The 21,391-nt window shown below is 38.6% G+C and overlaps 1 protein-coding gene across 31 annotated transcripts in view; it reads right to left on the bottom strand.

Annotated features, from left to right (window-relative positions):
- The window catches only part of SOX5 (SRY-box transcription factor 5), a 721,637-nt gene that overhangs the window by 87,010 nt on the left and 613,236 nt on the right, over window positions 1-21,391 (bottom strand). For 26 of the 31 annotated variants that reach the window (XM_072874906.1, XM_072874851.1, XM_072874898.1 and 23 more), the window contains 2 exons: window positions 16,455-16,578; window positions 3,324-3,409 (listed from right to left, as the gene is read on the bottom strand). In XM_072874906.1, the coding sequence (XP_072731007.1) occupies window positions 3,324-3,409; window positions 16,455-16,578 (210 nt within the window). The remainder of the gene's footprint in view (window positions 1-3,323; window positions 3,410-16,454; window positions 16,579-21,391) is intronic. The other 5 variants (XM_072874691.1, XM_072874710.1, XM_072874733.1 and 2 more) reach the window with 1 other exon arrangement.

Genomic DNA, 21,391 nt, shown 5'->3' with positions numbered 1-21,391 from the left:
GGTATACTTTAAAATGACACTTCACACAGTGTTTGGGACTGAATCTTCTCATTAACAGAGGAAAGCTAAAAACTTTTTTTCAAATGGCATTTATGTCATTAAATGTGGGTATGAGTGAATATGCAGGGCTGATGGATAGCTCTTTATCAGAGGTTTCAAGCATGCATCGTGTTAGTTCCAGCTTCTGCAACATGGCCCCATCCATCTACTCCTTTTGCAACATCTAACAATGTAAGTTCTAGTTTCCATTCTTATTGAGTCATTAGTCTCTCTGTGGATACTGGAAATAAAGGCAATCACGTATGGCTAATTGTGGCGGATATCAGATGACAGAATCTGTATACCCCAGTGGGGACTCAAAGGCAGGGAGAGAAACGGAGGGCTTCAGATTACGAACCCATCAGTGGGAATCAACAGGGCATTTCAAAATGAGAGATTACATTTTCACTGACAAAGAGTATCTTTGCCACAGGAAAACAATCAGGTGTTAGCTCTTCTTCTAGAAATAGAGTGTGCATTTCATTTACATAAAGAAAATCCGATTTTGACAACGAGGGATAAAAAAGTACTTCCTGTTGATCTCACAGTACACTACTAAAGCCATGCCCTGACTTAAAATTCTCTAATGAAATAACAAAGACATGTTTATCACTATACAAACAAACAAGAAAAATTCCCTGGCTTTGTCTTCACTGAGATAACGTGTACCAAATTCTGCTGGGAGCAACAAACTGAGCATTGTGTCAGGTTCTTTGATCTCCCCTGAAAACTACTGCTTTTAGTATACAAAGCCTGAGGAATGAGTGGTAGGGAGGATAGAAAAAGAAGAAAAGAAGGAACATTGGACTTTTCTGACCTTCTACTGTCTGATGACCAGAAGACAGAGGGTCTGGAGCGAACACTATGGTTATATGTAATGTAGGGGAATGTCTGAAGTAAGAGGAGTTCCTCCTTGAAACAGACTGTAATGCCTGCACATTCACTTATGCCATTTAAAGGTGGTTTTGGACCAGTTCTTCATGACAAACATCATGCATGTTTCTTCATGGCTGTAGAAACAGTCATCACTGAGCTAAACTGGACTTGGACAGAGTTTGGAAGGCACAATCTTCCTAGGCTAGCAGCTACGCTAGATTCAGCTCCACTCACGTTAGCATGGGTGAGAGTCCATTCTGAGTACTATACCACAAAACCTTTCTCAAAGCACATACAGTCTATCTGACTCTTTCAAATGGCACCAGAAATTAAGAGGCATGTCCAGCTTCTATTAGACAGGTTGTGCTGATAGCTAAAAATCACTGTTAAGACGTGAAGAAAGAAAGACAACTTTAAATTTTTTCCAGCATATGCATACCCTTAGAGATCAAGTCTGAAAGCTTTGAAGGAGTCTACAGAGGTAGTAATTTGAACCTCTCTCACTGACTGGCTGCCAAACTCTCGCTTTAATTCCAGACTAAATAACATGTAGCAAAACAACATAGGTGAACTTGGTCAATACGTTCATTTTAATGTTCTCCTTTGCACAGAAACAAGAGGCCGTTGAGGTTTTCAAATTTTCCACAACCTCAACTCATCTTAAGATATTTGTGAAGTCAGTCACATTTGCACAAAGCCCACCTTTTTATAAGGAAACTGTCATTGTGATAAAGCCTATTTTAATCAGAATACTTCAGCCCACCGCATGCAGAGATACAGCCCAAAGCTGGTCCTGAAATGAAAGCAAACCATCCTCCCAACTTACTGGAGCACTGATGCATTATTTTAGGACTAGCCTGAATGACTGCAAAAATAAGGAGAATTAGACTCAGCCCTCTATTTTCTCATTGCTAGCTAGCTCCATTTTTGTTTTTCCTTTTCCCCCCCTCTTTCTTCCATAAGTGTGTTCATCTGTGTTTGGCTATTATAAGCACTTTATCAATACTGGCATTACTACTCAAAATTCATTTCAGAGGGATGACTTTTATGGCTCCCATGATTCTTAAGCCGCCTACGGTATTTGTAACTCACAGAATCAGAAACTAACACACAGACAGTGTAGCTTTTCATACAAAGGCACAATAGGAATGAATGTATTAACCTCTGTGGTGCATGGAACGTGTCAGCTTACACACTGGCAGCTATTTCTGTGAAACTCAGCTAACTTCCGCTGGCTGTGTTAAAATAAAAAAAAAAAAAAAATCTTCCCCAGAACTATGTCCCACGCTCTCGTATGCTGGCCAAACAACTGAAATATCTGATGTTGCAGAGAGTCTACTTCATACTGATGCTGGCCAAACTGAGTTTGAGAATGCATTTTACACGTACTGTTTATAAATGCTGAGCTTTTCCAAGCAGGTATAAAGCTCTGCTGTTCCATGTGACTTGGCAAATAATAAAGAGCGGGGAGACGAATTAGCAATGGAGAGTATGGGACTTTTTTTTCTTTCTACAAAAGAGTGTCAATCCAGATTTTGCAGAACTAGAGATGATTTGGATCTTGCTTTCATTTTAGTCCCAGAGTTTACCCGGCTTCATCCTAACAGCAAAGCATACATGGCAGGTAACAAAATTCAAACTGTGGAGATGGACATCACATTTTTTTAATACCAATGACTTGACAAGGGTTGTGGAGCTGATCAGGAATACCAGAGGAACATCTGCACCACTATCATTAAGACCCATGGACACCCTAATACCTCCAAAATGTAGAATGATATTGGGAGTTTTGAATCAGATACATCTGGCTACCAGGCCAACTCTTTAACATAGCTCAAAAAAAATTCTTCAGTATCTTTCCACCTGTTTTCTAATTGCCTATGTTAAATTAGTATAATCGCTAATTATCTGCACTACAGCAGTGCCTAAAATGTGCTGGGTACCATAAAACACTGTAGGAGGGGCCAGTCATTGCTCTGAAGAGCTTACAGCCTAAAAGGACATAATCATGTTAAGCGACTTTTAAGCAGTTTAAAAGTGCTTGTCAGGACAGAGCTTTTCTGCCCGGCAATGTGTTTCCTTTTGCTGCTTTACACCTAGTCAGCCTGTGCAGCCTGCATCAGAACTATCTAATGGAAAAGACAAGCAAATATACCGCTCTGCGGAAATTTAAAGTACAACCCCAAAAGTAGTTAAATTGACAACAAAGACACAAAAACGTAACACAAATTTTCCCCGAGGCAAAAGGAAAATGTGTATGATGTGACGACTATTTTGCTCCGGACGTGAATTTCCCCTGAAGAGAAGGCACCCAAACCCCTGTTCATTGCGTTGTGTTCGAATGGAAGAGAAAACATTTTTTTGTATTTACTTAACCTTTGCCTCTTCTGCATTGTCTTCGGACTTACCTGCAGTTGGAGCGGGCCTAAGCCTGGTGTTGCTGCGGCAGCAGCTGCCATGGTAGTTGGGATCAGCTGAACGGGGTAAGGGTCACCTAAGTAAGAGAATAATAGAGGCGTCAGCACCTTTTATCTACTCTCCACCTGCAAATTAAAGTCCTGCATTCACTCCTTCCAAAAGCCTTCTTTTGTGTGCCTTGTTGAGGCCTAATGAAAAGCTCTATTGTGCAGCCTTTTACTAACACTCTTTTCACAATTCTGGCTGAGAGAGGAATGTGAATAAAAGGCACAAGCAATTAAGGCGGAAACCTCATCCTTTTTCATGATGTATTTAGGGAAATGGAAAAAAAAAAGTGCACATTGATCAGAAGGCTGCACTTCAAAAAAAAAAAAAAAAGAAAGAAAGCAAAAAGGAAAGAAAGAAGATGGGGGTGGAGGAGAAGAAAAGGAAAACAGTACAACCTTGATAAGATCACAGCATAGAAGGGGACAAATTTACAAGCTTGTCCAGAATATGAAGTTAACCAAACTCTGCTCACTGTTAGTAAACTGAGCCTCACACAGATCAGAAATGGCATTCCCTTGACCACCATGTTTTCTTTTAGGTGAGAAAAAAAATCTTGCTTTAGTTTCAGGGTTTGATCCTACAACAGGAAAAAGCATGTGAAGTTAAGTAAATCAGATACAAGCCCCTGCAATCCCTGCGCCAACTCCACTTCATGACTTGTGATTCAATTTTGCTTGAGGGAAAACTACTTCAGTTTCAGTAAGAACTGCATTGTGCTGAATGAGATAAAGGGACCCAGTAAAGGTTTAAGAAAAAATTGCAGGTGTTTATAAAGGAAAATTACCTGAGATGGCAAAAATCAAGATGGAGACAGGCATGTTTTAATGTTATGGAGCACTCACTTGCGGTCACTCCTTACATATCTGATTTGTTAAAATAAACTTCATACTAGCCCATCAACAAAACTATTAAGAAAACTGGTAAAAAATAATAAAAAATGTTACATGCATTATATTGCTTCTCCAAATGATAAAATGTTTAAGCACTTTCCACTCAAATAAGGATCACCAGAGCATTTCTCTATGTCCCTGTGTTCTGGTAGTGTGCATGATTTCTGTAGCATTAAAACAGCCACTTGAAATGAGACTATGGAAAAGGCAGAGCACTTTATCAGGAAAATCTACCTAAATGTTCCTGTACATTTCATTAGAAAGGTAAATCAAAAGTTTTCCTGCTTTACTGTGCTTTTTTGAGTGAACTAGGGAGAAAAAATGACAAACTAAGAAGGCAATGCAGGCTGTTCTGTACAATCATTATTAGTTATTATTGAATTGAAGTTTATAACGGTATCAAGCCTAAGTTACAGGAAACAGAAAACAAAGGGAAAGAAATTTATCTCATGTTTTTGAAATGGTAGAAATAAGCTGTGTTGGTGTATACATGTTCAGGAAAAATGCTAATGTTTATTTTTCCCTTTTATAATGCAACCTTCTTTACAGAGATGTTTTCATTCAAGCATTTTGATCTCGTGTTAAGAATTAAATACCGTAACTTCTAGAAACGGAGGGCCAGAAAAAAACTGGGCTGGCAAAGCCTCTTAACAGATATTTAACTACAATAAGCATGCCTGCTTATATTTAAGAACATCTTAAATAATGCTTTGCTGACTGAAGCCTCACAGTCTTTCAAGGCCAGCCAGCCAAGCAATGGGAATCTAAAGGTCCACCCAGGCATCCCTGTTCACAAATATCTTTGCACCAGCACCAGGCCACAACTTCCCTGTTTATTTATTTATTGTCAATGGGCAACAGATTTGCTGACTTGCTTGGATTTTTTTTCCCCAGAGGATGTGATTTTCACATTTTCCCATTTTCCTTTGCTTTAACTGAGGCACCCACTTTCCATTTCATGCCATGGATTGAATGAAACATTTCTCTGACTTGAAATTTTCTGGGGAGTTATCCTGTGACCCAAGCAATGGGCCTTAAACATGTGAAGACAAGGAGAAGAAAGAGATGGTGGTCGAAGACTCAGGGTCGATGGTGTTTAGCTGCTTCCACACTACTCAAAGGCTAATCCCAGTATCATTCTGAAAGACTCCTCTCCAGAAAAGGACATTTTGTTCAAGAACCAGCTATGAAATAATATAAAATTATTAATTTCTCAACTGCAAAGAAAAGAACGAGGAAAAGTTTCTCAGTAGAATGTTGATTTTACAGCCTGTTAAAATTTTTAGTTACAAATTATTTGTATTAAAACATACATATTAAAAGATTAACTTCCATGCACTGTCCCACATTCCTCTTCTCTACACACACATGTATAAGCCTTAGCCCATCTTCCCACAGCCTCATGCTAATTCATAAATCCCACTATTCTCATCTCCCTAAACAGCCAGGCAGATTCCCATACCCTCGTCTGTTGTGGTAATTCCTATCTGTTCATTTGGTAGCTATAACAAGGAGATGCTTCTGAGAGAAGAGCATGCTAAAGTCCCCATGGCCACGTGCATGGTCACAACCACTGGCTTTGGTGGTGTAGGTAATGCCTCTGGGACTCCTTAGGAGATCATGCTAGAAGGCAACCACTACACCAATACATGCTAATGTAGGTTTTCAGAATTCTAAGGAAAAAACTCAAATTCATCCAAAAAATAGATTATAGCTGTGCAGAGCTAGGCTCTCCTGTTTACCAGGTTGGTTTTTTGTTAGTTCACTCTTTAAAGGGTTTTACATTTTTCCAGTGCTCCAAAATATTTTTAAGAAACAAACCCAACAAACAAATCTGAAAGGCTTCTGTAACCTATTACGAATCTTTGCATAGTTATGCTTTGGTAATACCCTCTGCTATCTTGTGCTTATCTTAGGGGTTTAGCCATTCTTTTTATGAAGAAAAGTACATCCTGCCTGTGCTGCAATTCTTTCCCAAGTGCTACTCATACACAGTACATCCACGTTACTTCTCCCATGGTACAGACACGGTAGTGGCGAAGAAGTTGGAGGAAGGCACAATAACGAGCAGAGACACCATCGGGGTTAGCCATCCACTGTGTTTGCCTGGTACAAATGTCTAACAAAAGACCGCCTCTGTCTGGAGGAGCTTACTGTCCACAGGAGACAAAACACAAAAGAGCGAGGAATATGCTCCAACGCTGTGCCATGCCCTGGGTCATGCAACAGGCCAGTGGAAGAGCCAAGATTAAAACCCACAGACAACCCTTCAGACAGTGTCCTTCCCAGGGAAGGATCCGGGCCCTGTATCAATGAGGAGGCCAAGCACTTATATGCTCACAATCACATTGCGCAGGAGCAGCTGCCATCCCTCAAAATATTAACAAAGGCCTCTAGTCTCCTCTGATAAATATGGACCTGCTCACTCTTTGCTGTTACTCTAGAACATGATACCTCTTCCTACTGTCCTTAAATTTATTCCCCTATCAGACTGAAGGTTTTGCCTGAGCGGTTTTAGTTAATTCTGAAGTCTGGGAAATGCATGCCTTAACTATTTAATTACTTCTTCAGTAAGTATCTTATTTTTAGATATAAAAAGTCGGTACATTTTTTTCCCAAGCTCTGGGAACATTTCAGGAACGTGAGGCAAGATATACAGTTATTAGAAATAGGTATTTCCCAAGCCATTCATAAGTTTGCATCACTGAAAACACCAATAAATTCTCAAACAACTATACTACATTTCTTTTCCCAAAATTCACTATTAATCTACTAATGCACGCAGGCAGGAGTGTACCTCCCTGCATCTTTCAGCTACCAAAAGATACATTTTGTGCATTCCTTTCATGTTCCAAACTGTTTCTCATTATGAGTGGACTTTTCTTATAAACAAAGCATCGGAGAGAAGCTTTGTTGTTGTTTTCCTGTCGTTGCTTTTCTTTAGTACACTTTATGGTGAAATCTGGAGCAAGTCAAAGGCTGGGATTTTTATTGTAAGAACAAGGTAAAAATTATTTCATTAGCTGACATATTCTTCTCTAAAATATAGTTATTTCCCAGCTACTTGGTGATGACTTTAAAGAACAGAGTTATTCCAGACTGACTATGTGAAAAGAGCACAGAAGGACGTATGTACTGGTGATACAGCACTTAAAGAAGGGAATGGGATATGTCAGCCTGGAGGAGCTGATGGGGTATATTAGAGGTGTTGGTGCACACCGTGAGCAAAGGAGAACACCAGTGGCTCAGGGAAGAAAGAAGGCAAGGCTGAACCCTCAATTCTGTGCCAATTCTTTATTTCTCTATCCTTCTTTTGGTCCGTCTTCCACAAACATACCCAGAACCTCTTTCCTGATAATTTATGCACTGCAACTTCTTTCAATTTCAAATCACACCTTCATCCTTGCCCAAAATAATCTTCCAAGATCTTGCTTACAAGCGGATTTTTCATGAAGTACATTCACTTTTAAACCACTCTTTCTATGAACTTTCCCTAGCATCCTCCACTGAAAAGGCTTTTCTGCGAAAGTAAGTTGTGGTACAGAGCCAAGTGGACATCCTGTCCCAAAACGCAAAATAACAACCCTGTGTGTTTAGGAACTTGATTTTCAACTGACTAGCTACCAAGCTCATGGATATTAAATGATTGGATACTTGGGGAAATACAACAGTGGCTCTTAAACCATTGATATGTTTTGCAAAATTTTATCAAAGGAGTTTAGTAAGTTAAAAAACATTAAGACTTTTTTAAAAAAGAGAAAAGAAAGCATAGGAGCTAACATTATGTGTGTTGCACCATTCACCTGAACTCATAAGATGTTTTTTGTATTCCTTTTTCTGTCACTCATCTCATTTATTCTCCTTCATGGTGTAATCCTCCCTAGTGTCTTGTCTTGTCTCCTGACAGGCTGCAAGCTCTTCAGAGCAGGCACAATTGTCTTACTTGCTATATAAATCAAGTTACATGCTAATGTTAAATTATAATGTTTTGACAGGATTTTTAAGTTGAACCTGATTATATGAAACAATAGAACTCTCTGATTTTTTCCTGAAATTTTCTTCTTTAAAAAAAAAACGATACCAGAAGAGGAGAAGTAGGGGTTTTATCTCCTACAATTTTTTTTAAACTTATTGTTTTCCTCCTACCTGTCTTTCAGGGAGAGCAAGTGAAAAAAGTTGGAGGTCATAGAAGGAGAAGAAAAAAAGAAAACAGTGTAAAGAATATAAAGAGTAGGAAACAAAACCAAACTCTTAAATTATAATTTCCAAAACCAGAATGCTAAAGTAAATTCCATGAAAAATACCGGAATAAACATTTCCTTATAGCAGATTCTGTTGAATGAAAAGGAATTCTACATGATCTTCCCCCCAATTTTTGACAAGCTCTAGAAAAAGCCACAATAATTTTACACTCAATTTATCACTTATGTATATTTATAATGAATAATCACAGCTGATGGCTAACTGACAGGTAAGCCACTGCATCTCTTCTCACCACTGATTCATTCTCATCCTCATCACCATTCTCCTTTTGTTTTTCTGGTGTGATGGTGGACATGTAGTAAGAGTAATGGGAGGCTGTGAAAGACATGAGCAGCGGTCCCTGACTTCTGGCTCTAGGCATTAGGGATTTAGAGAAATAAGAAAAAGAGTATGAAGAAGATCCAACCAGTGGCTTCCAAAAAGAAATCCAAACGGGTTCCCTGATTTTCTTTGAGGATAGTTCTGGACAGCATTGACCGAGTGCTGCCTACAAGGGATTAGCCTATTTCGTATTTTACAGAAACAATTCAGTCTACAGAAGGAATACCTTTGGAGGGACCTAAAAGCAGCCTTCCAATTCCTATGAGGAGGTGATCAACAAGACAAGGCCAGGCTCCTCACTACAGTGTTTCATTGGAGGACAAAAGCCAGTGGACATAAAGTGAATCAAGAGGATCAGATTTCCCCCATGAGGACAGCCAGATGTTGAAACAGGCTGTCAAAACAGGGTTGTGCGGTCTCTGTCCTTGGAGTTTTTCAAGCCCTGACTGAATAAAGCCCTCAGTAACCTGGTCTTATCTCCTAGATGATCCCACTTGGAGGAAGAGGTTGGACTACAGACCTTCTGAGATCCCTTCCAACCAGAATAATCCTATGATTTCCAGGGTGCCCTTTTTTTTTTTTTTTTATATATATACCTGTTGAATAAATGACAGTTATTCAAAAGCTCTGAGAACCAAGGAAAGCCAATGTATTTCCACAGAGGTCTGTACATGCTCATGACTTTAAAAATCGGGACTTTATTTGGTTCCCCAACGATGGGTAATAGTGCCATTAACACCAGGTGTCTCTTATGGCCTTGAAACTGAACTGAAACTATCAGCCTGTTTTCACAGGACCCCATTATTTTGCTTGTCTATTTTGTTCTTATTAGCATTATTGTGAGAAGCCACATATAGGTTAGGGGCTATGGGATTCTTTCAGTTAGAAATAGTCTTTAGTTGTGTTGTTATTTTTTGCAGTCTTGATGCCTTCCATTGCATTTGCAGCATTACAGAAGTGACACATTCTCATGTACGCTAAAAAGCAAAGTCGTTACCAAAAATTCCTCCTTCTTGCTCTTTCTATCCACAATGCTATTACTCTTTTCTTATCCTGGGGGGAACATGAGGGTTTAGTCATATGCTCATTCTTTTCCAAGGCATAAACAGTAGCCCTGAAAGATGACTACCATCTTTATAAAGAAGCTACAGTATGTGGTCCTCACAACACATGGTTCCTATTTTTGTCATTCGGATAAAAGCATAGCAATGTCAATATTTTTTTCTTGTGATTTGGTGATTGTCAATGACCTGTATGTCAGCTGATACAGCTGACAGTTAAATCAGAAATTAGCACTCAGTCTCTTTAGAAGCCAGACACATGGACACTGAGTACAAGAAAAATTATAAGACAGTCCACATGATACTCCATTAAACAATGAAACATGTGACTGACTAAAAAACAGAGATACATCAGCAAATTTCCCTGAGGAAGTTTATGGTATTTAACTCCTAAACATTAATTTTATTGTACTGTATGAGGAACCAATTAAGTGAGAGTTTCATTTTTATCAGACATCGGAATTATTGTTCATAATATAGATGAAGAGTAAATTCAGCATATTTTAATTTTATTAGGCTTGGCTTGTTCATCTCACACATTTTTGCCGATTTTAAAAGTTAATTAGATATTTCATCAATAACTTTGTGTGCATTATTTTATTTAGAACACTTTCAGCAGCAAGAAGCTGATATGTAAGACACATACAATGTACCTATTGTATATTCAGATTTCCCCCCCTAATTGGATATGGTTGAAATAGTGATTAAAGCGCTTTCAGAAAACCTCATGTTGATGACATCTGACTGGGAACACAATATGATTTGTTACACCAAATTATCCACAGGGGAGAGGAGGAATGGGCAAAGAGAAACAATTCTTGTTTCCAAATTTCTGTAAAAATAACATAGGTATCAGCAAATAAAAGGCTACGTAGAAGCTCTCCTGAGAATTTGTGAATAACCTGGAAAATATATTTGGGGTAAATCCCACTTCCAGAAATACAGACTTAGTAACTATTGTTTCCTGAGAAAAGAAAACAAATCCTAAAAATATCCATATAATTCAATTTCTTGCACACCTCAGTTTAGAAAACGAAGTATGTTGTTCTTCATCTTCCAGAGAATAAACTATCTGGAAATCAACAGCTTCAATCATACTGAAAAACCTCAGGACCGATACAACATACCACACTGCTGTAAGGGGCTAGTCAACATTTCACTTCCTTTTTATCGCGATCGTCAAATGCTTAAAGAAGAGATGGAGTGCAGTTTCCAAAATGAATCTTACTTAGCACCACTGACTGGTGAGGGCCCATCTTCTTTACAAAGTTTCAGCTATTCTGTGTCTTTTAGTGGAAAGCTAATTGTAAACAGTGCTGCAAATGTAGAACCACAGAGGAAGCATGGGGAAGCATTCTGTCCTGGTGCATTCTGCTCCTTACATTTGTGGAAGACTACCCAATCTACCACTCTTCTCAGCCTAACTCCTTCTACCTTTTCTGTAAATAGCTCCCCAGAAGCAGCCCCTTTTGCTTCCCCAAATCTTTATTTCATTCCCTTTATTATCTCTTATACAGGACAGACAATCGTGCCTTAATATTCCACATACGAATCTATACATATGTGCATTAATAAAAAGATCACACCACCTACGACTAAAGAGCAGCCTCCTCTGAGGTGGAACTATGCAGTTTTCAAAGGGCACAATACAAAACTTATCTTCTATCACTTACACTGTTTTTATACTTTCAAACCACTTCACAAATATTAATTAGCTCTAAATAAATTCTAATTATTTCTAAGAGCGGCCCTAGCAGACCTGTATCATCTGGTGTGAAATCTGACTTCAGTGAAGTCAACAGCAACAGCTCCTCAGACCTCAGCAAGCTGACTTTTCACTCACCATTGCTAAAATGCTGGGAGTCATGTATATTATCTAGCAAGTATCACAACTGAAGCTGAACTAGTAGTAGCAGTAGTAAGAAATGATAGGGTTAAGGAATGCTGGCTGACAATAAAAAGAGAAGGGTTAAATGACCTGAGCCAATCTGCATAGCCTAAATGTGGGAGAAGCTTTGCCATAGTTTGGGAAATGCAGTAATTGGGCTCTGTTTGGTTTCAACATCAGCCGAAATGGAAGGAACTCACCTGCTGCTAAAACCAATTAACAAACTTAGGGTACTGGGGTTAACTCCTAACATCTGCTCATGCCACAGGTCACTTAGTTAACACCCCACTTTGAAACATCAACTCTTTATAAAGAGATGTGCATTACACATCTATATAAATATTACATATTATGTATATAATAAAACACATATAAAGAGGTTTGCATAAAAATCAAAATACTTAAATGCCAAGTAGCACACAGTGAATGGATAACCAGGTCTGTAGCAAATAAGTAGGTAAGCAGTATTTTTCTTGCTAATCGTGGACAATATAGTCCATCACATACTGCCAACTTATTTTTCTCATATGAAAAAAATGTTGTAAATAATAATATTAAATATTTTACACACCATGCAATTATATCTAAGTATGGAGGTTAAAAATCAACTGGAACCATAGATTATGAATCTTTTTCTCAAATAGAAATGTAATCCTAATAGAAGTTCCTCCCTTTTTCTCTGCCAACTTTACCACCACACAATATGCCATAAAGAAAAAAGGGGAAGTGTCAACTTGTGTAAACTGTCCCTTATGTAATGCAAACCATCTGTTTAAAAAACAAAACAAAATGAAAAACCAAGCCACTCCCAAGCATGATCTGCTATGGAGAAAAAGAAAGAAAAGGAAATTTACTACATCAAATTGGAAGCCAAAGACCATGACCTGCCATGTAGCATGGAGAAAATATTTACCCCTCTCCTCCCTGTATTTACCCGATTGTGCAAAATATTTGGAGAAGTATAAGTGAATAATTTGCTCTGCACATATTTGAGATTGATATTGTTGTATTCTTTTGAGCATTTCAGCCATCTAGAATGTTTCCAATCAGGTAGGAAACCAAGCAGAGAAACCTCTTTGTTTTTGATAACAGACAGACTAGCTCTCACACAGTGATGCCACCACTAGGTCAGAAGGTCCCTGAGTCCCCAGCCACTGGAACTTGGCAAAGTGTGGGGCAAGTAAAGTATCGGTATACTCTTGCTCTGTTCTTATACTCTTCTTTAGGTGTCTGCTATGAGAGGAATCTAAATGGACCCCTGCTATGAACTGTTACGACTGTTTTTGTGTTATCTTCAGTTAAATCCTCAGAAAATGAAGTAGGTGTAGAGAAATCAGTACTCTTCCTTTCCACAGTCTCTCTCTGGATAAGTCATTACTCCACTGGGAAGCACTGGCTGAGGAATCCTTCTCTGAAACCACTGGGAGACATACATCTGACTCTCTGTTGCTCTAACATGGACAGGTGAATCAGAAAGCATTGAATAAATTAGTTTGGTTTCATTATCTAAGCTGAATGAAAGAAAAATAGCAGTATAACTAGGTATTCATCATTTTTTCTCTTTCACTGACCTCGAGGCTCGATCACACATTCTCTTCCAGCTACAGCTGTGCTGGCTGAAGAAGCCACCATCTCCAATCACAGCCCCCTGCCAAAGGTTACCACTGTGACCAAGCTGCTTGTTTAATCACTTCCCAACATGTTTCCATTAAAATGAGCCAGCTCCGTTTAAGCAATTTTAACAGGAAGTCCTTGCTATCCCAGCCTGGACAGAAGCAAGTTAGGGAGTGCTTAACCAAGAAGCTTGGCCAGTACGTCAGAAGTTGGAGGCACAGTGATGAGCAACTGGAGGCAGCTATCTCTCCAGCTACTTAGCCTGCAGACAGAAGGTGGCAAGTAACCCAGCCATGAGGTGCGCCCAACAGCACAACTGACTAGAGATCGGCAGTGCCTTAGATGACATGCTGCTGAATTTCAGATACTCTTCTGGAGATCTGACTTTTCAAAGGGGCAGGGCACATAACAGTATAAACATCCCTCTGAAGGTGTCCCCAACTGGTTATCCATAATCAAGGTACTCAGCATCATTAGTTAGTTATGAAAATATTGGTTGTCACAACAATTCCCTCTTCCTTCTCCTCCAAATTTTCAAATCTCCCGTTTATTGAGAAACAGTATATGAAAATTTTAATAGTTCTTTATTATTTGTTACTGGAAATGAATTGTCCTGTGGAGATCTTTATTGTTCCTATGTGCAGGTTGTTAATGCTAGTAGATAACAGAATCATCACTAGAGAATTCCTGTCAATCAGCCATACAAAATAATTCTGAAAATCTATCAGTCCAGAAAAAAGGGCAGGTTTTCCAAAAGGACCGGAAAGATGTAGAAGTGAGGTTCCATTTTCATAAGGTACATAAGCCAAATTTAAAACATACAATGGCAGTCAGGTAAAGATGCTGGTAGTGGGATCTTCAGAAGTTCATAGGAAGGCCTTGCATACAAAAGCAAACTCAGTAAAAGTTAAGCATTTAACAAGCTGAGCAAATTAATCGGCTGTACGTTCTCCGTTGCAGTGCTATACTGGTACCCACTTTAGCTCAGTTCAAGTTAACATAGGTGACCGTACCAAAGTTTACAGTACAAACATTTGCTAAATATCCCTGAGACTTAGATCCTAGTGCCTTTGTCACTCTTCAAATGAAGATTTAGTCTCCTACATCAGGTGCTTTAGAAAATTTTATCCAAAGCTGTTTGGTTTACAATCTACCACATCTTTGCCAAGAGGACTGATACACAGAAGTGCAACCAGGAAAGTGGGAGAAATATGTTTTAATGGCCTGTCAAAAACATTACTTGATGTAAACGTTATAGTTTTAAGGCAGCTATGTTTTTCATTGCTACAAGCTTTCTAGGTGTAGCTAAATCCGTATATGCTTTTTTGTTTACACTAAACTGTGAGTAAAAAAGAAAAAATCCTTTGGACTACTTATCACTTTTCCTCAGCTTCTCAGTCAAATTCAGTCAAACATGCCAGGGAATCACCAAACACAGAGCTGTCTTTTTCCACTGGCTTCTGCTCAGTCCTAGACCTTGGCATGCTGTTAATTCCAAGCCTTACTGCCAGGAGCAGCAGCAACTTTGCTCTTTTTTATTTTTCATTTTCAAGGTTACACAAACATGCGATGTCATGTGTACTTCATGGATGTGAGGAACTATAGGACTGTCTTACAGTTAATGTACATGCAGTAAAAAGAAGGGAAAAAACCAACCTCAACTCTTTCTATCCAAACCAGACTCCATTAACACACAACTAATTTAATCTGCCAAATATATCTAACAGGGTGCTTTCCTGACCTTTTCCAGGCCTACAGTTATGGTAGCATTCATATTCAGTGTGGCTTTCGGTTAAACATTCTGTTATGTGAATCACTACTTCTCCCATTTGAGAGAGACTGAGTGTGAAATCACTGGAAGAACTGAATGAGCCTATGCTTTGGCACTGCAGCTGCTGAGGGACATGAAGTGTTTTGAACAGTAATTTTCAGTAGTGGTCCCAGTCTGTAAAATATTAGGAAAAGGCATCAGTGGCCAAAGAAACTCAAGTTCACATTCAAGTACTGTATCTACAATGTTAAAGAAACTGAAAGAAATCTGAAATTGTGGGCTAAGCCAGTTTAACTAAAGGAATCTTTTTATGTTCTAATTTTATGAACCTGCTGCAGTGGCAAGTCCTCAGTAACTCAAAACCAACTGATGAACTCATGAGTTAGTCAATGATACAGATGGATACACTGACATGGATATAATAAAGCTAAACACCCATGCTAGAGACAGAGAAAGGTAGAACAAGCAAGTCCTAGATAACTCAGTAGGAAACTGATGTCAGAAGAGTTATACAAGCATAAATGCATGAAAACAAGTCTATGAAATCCATGCTCTAGCTAAGTCTATTCATGGAAATGGAGTTCCTCAATTATTCTTTAACTTGTATTTATTATCATCCTCTTGACAGGAACATGAAATCCTATAGAAGGCTTAAATAAAATTTCAAAAAAAATCTGGGGAGTATAGAGAACAATACAAATCTTTCAAAGATTAAAAATGTAGATGCTATATTTTTTAGTGTTAGGCTCTCATAAACATACCCATAGTTTGTGTTAGTCCATCAAACTGAAAGGCATATGCTATCTTTGATCTCTGTGCAGAACCCCTGTTGAGATTAATGTGAGTTCTGTGTGAAGAAAGAGACTAGAATAGGCCCTCAGTTCACAAATAGTAAGCAGGCTGCTTCAGGAAAAAAACATATTTTCTTACAACAGTGTTGAAATTTATTGGGAAGTTTCAAATAGCTTCTCTTCAGATGTATGTACGTATGTGTGGTCATGAGCCTGTTCACTTGTCAAAAAGATCTGTCAGAAAGAAGGTGCACAAATCTACTTGTCGTGTGAAATGTTTTGCTGTTACATTGAAACACATACTTCACCTCTGACAATATTTTCTCATACAATACCGACTAATTCTCTATTTTACACTCATCTGTGCAAGTTAATGGCTTTGTCTATCTGGCGAGAGAGGTGATACTTTTATACAGATTGGCATGAAATTGAGCCCTATACCCACTTCCAGCTAAAAATATCTACAGGACTTACTGCATCCCGCTTTGTAGCTGAAACCAGGAGGAAGAAGGAATCCTTGCTGTGCAGCTGCTGCTAGGGTTCGTTGGTCTGGAGGGAATACGGGAATCATTAATGGAGGCAGCTGACCCTGGACCTGCTGAACAGGAGAGGGAAAATCAAACGTGGAATTTTTTCTGGGGAAAATGTCTGCTTACATGCTTTCTCCTACTTCTGATCTGAGAGGTCAGGTTTGAGTATGCTCCTCCATAATGGGGTGTTCCAGTAGCATCAACTATTCAGCCTCATCTTAATTACCAAAGCACTTCATATGAATTACATTAATCCAAAATAAATCAAAAGATGCCACTAATGCACACCTATATCCCAATTAATTATTCCCCCCACAGTCCATAACACCTCACTTCTCTTTGACTGCAGGGTGGGTTTTTCTTCTCTTTTATTGCCCTGTGTAACAACATCACCCTGACTGAGCCCAAACCCAAAGATCCACACACACAGAAGTACAAATATGTGCGTAAGTAGCGTACAGCACAGTCAGTACTATTTTTCTGCCCATATACAAGAACTTATTTGTACATGTGAAAAGATAAAGTCTCTGAGATGGTAAGAAAAAATGCTGAGACACTTTATTCACAAATAAAACACAGCTATGTCTGAAGCATTAGCTGTTCAACTTTGCACAGCAACTGTACACAACCATGCAAGTCAGGAAATGGAAAATATTATATTGTAAGTGGATACTGCAGGGGACTTCAGACATGCAGAAATTAGTCATCAAAACTGGAAGTTGGCCATGGCACAACGTCTAATACTATTGCTTTCACCCAGTTCTGTCAGAGTTTTTAATTGCTAGAAATGGACATCATCTTGGTATTTCACACAGATGAGAGACAAAAAGTTTGCTAGATTAAAATGTTAAATGGCTGTTTTTAATTAAAAGATCCCACTGTGCTGACCAGATCAGTCAGTAAAGGGAGACTGACTCACTTCTTAAGAGAGGTCATCTAGATTTTAAATGGCACTGTAAAGCTAAGGCATTGGAGGTACAGATACATTATCAAGGACTAAAATTTAGTTTGTGGTCTGTAGCCTTAAGAAAGAAGGACAATTAGTGTGTTGATAGACAATCTTTTTTGGCCAGTGGTGTAAGAAGGTGTTACTCCCTTCATTATTGCCTGCATAGCAGAACTGGCAAAAGAGAACCTGTGCCAGCTCCTTGGTTGCCACAGTTGAGACTACATCTTGACTTAATTTTATTTTAATTTAACCTCCTGAAGGTCCAGGTGATGTCTCAGTTCACCCAACACTGTTACAAGGCAGAAGAGTGATACGAAATTTGGGAAGATAACCTCTTCATTTATGCCAGGACCTGTCAACACCTGTGTGTGTGCTGACTGCATCTTTAGTGTCTGAAACAATTTGTAAGGATGGAGTTCAGGAGTGCTGTTGATGGAAATGCCTGACTGAAGCTAGAGTAGAAGTAGCTCCGCTCACTGAACTAACTCGATCCATTTTTTTGGTACTTCAGTATTCTTCTTTCTATTCTGATCCTGTTAACCAGAAGACATACATACTTTTAGCTGGATTGCTGGAGAAAACAAAACATATAAAATGTGATTTCTTCTCTATCCCCACTCAGTCACCCTAGCACTGCCCAGTGTCTGCCTTTTCTTGATGTGTTTATTTTTTGTTTGTTTTGTTTGGGGTTTTGGTTTTTTTTAAGACAAAGACAAAGTAACTGTATTCTTTCAGAACAAAAATGAACAGCCGTGTGGAATTTTTGCATAGTACTCTTCTTCGGCAAAAAGCCACAGAACTTTTTTTTTAAATGGTTTCCAAGGATGAAAGTGACTTTGCCAAGCAAAGAAGCTTCAAAACAGGACTCAAAAACACTAATAGAAAGACAGATGGTTCTACTAAGAGCTTTGCTGCCAAAAAAAATGTTAAAAAAAAGTGAAAAAAATGGAGTGATGTTATTGAAGCTGACTGCAAAGTTCTCTGATGACTGCAAATACTCTTGTCCCACTGCAAGTGTTAACTCTGCCTCCAGGGCTAATATAACTAAAGCACCACACACACACAAATTGTCATTGCCAAGCGCACAATGTAGCACAAGTCTGCACTTGATTCCAAGTGACTGCCAAATACATGAGCAAAACACCACACTGAAAAATTCCCATTTAGGAAAACATTTCCCAGGAAAATGCCCTTTATTCTTAAATCTGACTGCTGCATTTCATTTTTTCAAATCGCTGCTCCTCTTTAACTCTCCAAGGGGCCTTCTACCCACTAATTTCAAATGACACAACCCTGGTTGCGTTAAGGAGGTAAGAACTATAGAGTGATGAGGATGGTTTGCATGGATACAGAAATAACGCAGTCAAAACAATGTGATTTTCATTCCAGGATGGAATGTATGTAGTACCACTCAAACAGCTACACTTCATTTTCTCCCAAATACAAATAAGTGCAAACATTAGTTTATTTTAATCCGATGACCTGACACAATACAATACAAATTACAGACTCTTCATTTTTATGGCTCATTTAACTACTACATCTTAACTTTTGTTCTGTTTATTATTATTACCTAGAATTGCTAGGATACAACTCTTTCAAGTGGCACAGAATACAGGCCCTCCTTCTGAGTTTTACACGAAGGGTATTCTCCTCTTTCCTTTTTTTTTTTAAAGCTATTACTGTGTCAGTTACATCTCCCACAAATGTTTATTGTTATAAAGTTTACATATTTTCCAATGTTTTCTCGATGGTAACTTCTTGATACCGCATTTCTAATTTGAACGTAACGGACTGCAAATCAAAGCTATTTTTCAGGCCTTTCAATTTGTTCTGCTAATGGACATATATATGTCCATAAAAAGAAATACTTCTTTAGCAATCTAAAAATGCATATAGCTGTCAAGATTCTCCACTTGTCAATCTCTCTACGTGATTACTTCTTCTTAGTTGTAACTACCTAAAGGTAAAGATTGTAATTTAAATCCTCACAAAATTCCCAATGGATTTAATGGGCTACAATTTCACCTTGTAACTTCTTACCTACCTTAGGATATTAGTCTGGATGATACTGATTGATACAATCTCCTAAGGGTCTGTTTTTACACTACCCATACTATTGCCATGATGTTAACGGATCACGGATCTAATTCATAATGAGGACAGCAAGTCATCTTCTGTAACGGCAACGTGCTTTAGGAGCAGAAGAAATTGCAGCCAAGTTTCACATAGAGTCCAAACCAAAATCAGGGACCCTTCATACTTGCCACTGAAAATCAAAAAAGGAGACTAGCCCTAAAGAACTTATCAATGAAAAAACCAGTATGAGCACATGACAAGCAACTAATAGTATATCTACTGTCCAAGTAGTAAACTGAGGCATCCACAGTTGCCCGTAGAGATTTTCGATTTTGGGAAGTGCCTCACTATCTTTATTTGTTTCAGTGCCTTTGCCCTTAAATGACTTATGCTTATCAAAAGAAATTTGTTAGTAAACTTGGAGCTGATTCAAGTTGTTGAAGCCTGGGCCAGCATCTTCACAAATCTGTGTGTGTCCTTTATGACTTGACCATAACAAATCCAACTGCACAAAGATGTGCATTCAGTGGAGCCACAGCTAGATTCCCAGCATTCCTAGCTTCATTCCAACTGTAGTATTTCCGCCTGAATTTTGGTCTCCTACCTACTTTTAGGAACATACTATGGTTACCACAGCTACCTAAGCACTAAGCAGTATGTTTTTAACAGTTACCCCTACTGTTTGTTACTAGCTCCTGCTGTGACTTATATAAATTTAGATTGCAAACACTTGACAACTACAGTTCTACTCTATTTTCTGTAAAATGTCACATGCGCTTTGGGTCACTATATAAATAGCTACAAAGATGAAATAGTTTAAGGAAACATTAAGGTTGCAAAGTTAGGCATTCAAGGCTTAGGAAATGCCAGAATCAGGATAGCGTGCCTGACCTTATTTTGGTCCTTTATGCCCATGCATCCTGACAGAGTCTTTAATTAAAAAGTTCACCATTTTCCCCCTCACATGACTCTTGCTTAATCTAGCAGGCTTATAATATTTCTCAATAACATAAACCCATACTTTCAACAAATCTAAGCCCCTAACATAGCAGTTGCTATTAATTTTATTTTATCTTTATACATTTCCACCAATTTCATTTCTGCAGTTGCTCATTACATGTTTATTAGCATAAACTTTTACATAAGTTTTCCTCTCTCCAAGGTAAATATTTCAATACATTTCCCAGCATCCATATATAACACTTTCTACTGAGAGGCGAATACTGATCTTCCACCCACCTCTAGTTCTTCAGAAGCAATTTATCCATTTCGGTGAGGCTGGTGACGGAGTAACGAATTACTTAGTGTGAATAAGAACAGCTGCTAAAAGCAACACTCCCTTCTCTACAAACTGACAAAACTCTGAGCAGTACTTTACTCTTGAAATGTTTAGAAGATGCCCTTCAAGAGCTGTATAAGCATCTTTGCTGAAATGGTCTCTTACATGCCTTCTTCATGTAGAAGTGTGGCTAATTTTTATTTTCATTTGAGTTATTCTCAGCCACCCCAAAGAAGTTCAGATTTTACACTCCTAGAACAGTGGATGTGCATGAATGATTCTTTTAACTTCAAACTGTTGTATGAATTTCTTCTTGCCTGTGACTTGTTTATAAGTCAAGCATCTCTTCTACTGTATATGAAAGAATGTAACGTACACTTAACATGCGATAACATAAATCTGTCCTTCAAAAATGACATGTTTAATTGCATCGGTCCCCCTTCCTCCAGAAACACTTGGCTCACGGTGGCGCACACTATGCTGAAAGACCGGATTCTTTAATTAGCATATGTGTTGGCCATCTCTTTCTCTCTCCCTCACACCCCCCCACGTCTATCTTAAGGGAAATAAAAAT

The sequence above is a fragment of the Ciconia boyciana genome, chromosome 1, assembly GCF_034638445.1.
Source record: "Ciconia boyciana chromosome 1, ASM3463844v1, whole genome shotgun sequence".
In the NCBI taxonomy this organism is placed as follows: Eukaryota; Metazoa; Chordata; class Aves; order Ciconiiformes; family Ciconiidae; genus Ciconia; species Ciconia boyciana.
This window is presented reverse-complemented; position numbering and strand designations above follow the sequence as displayed.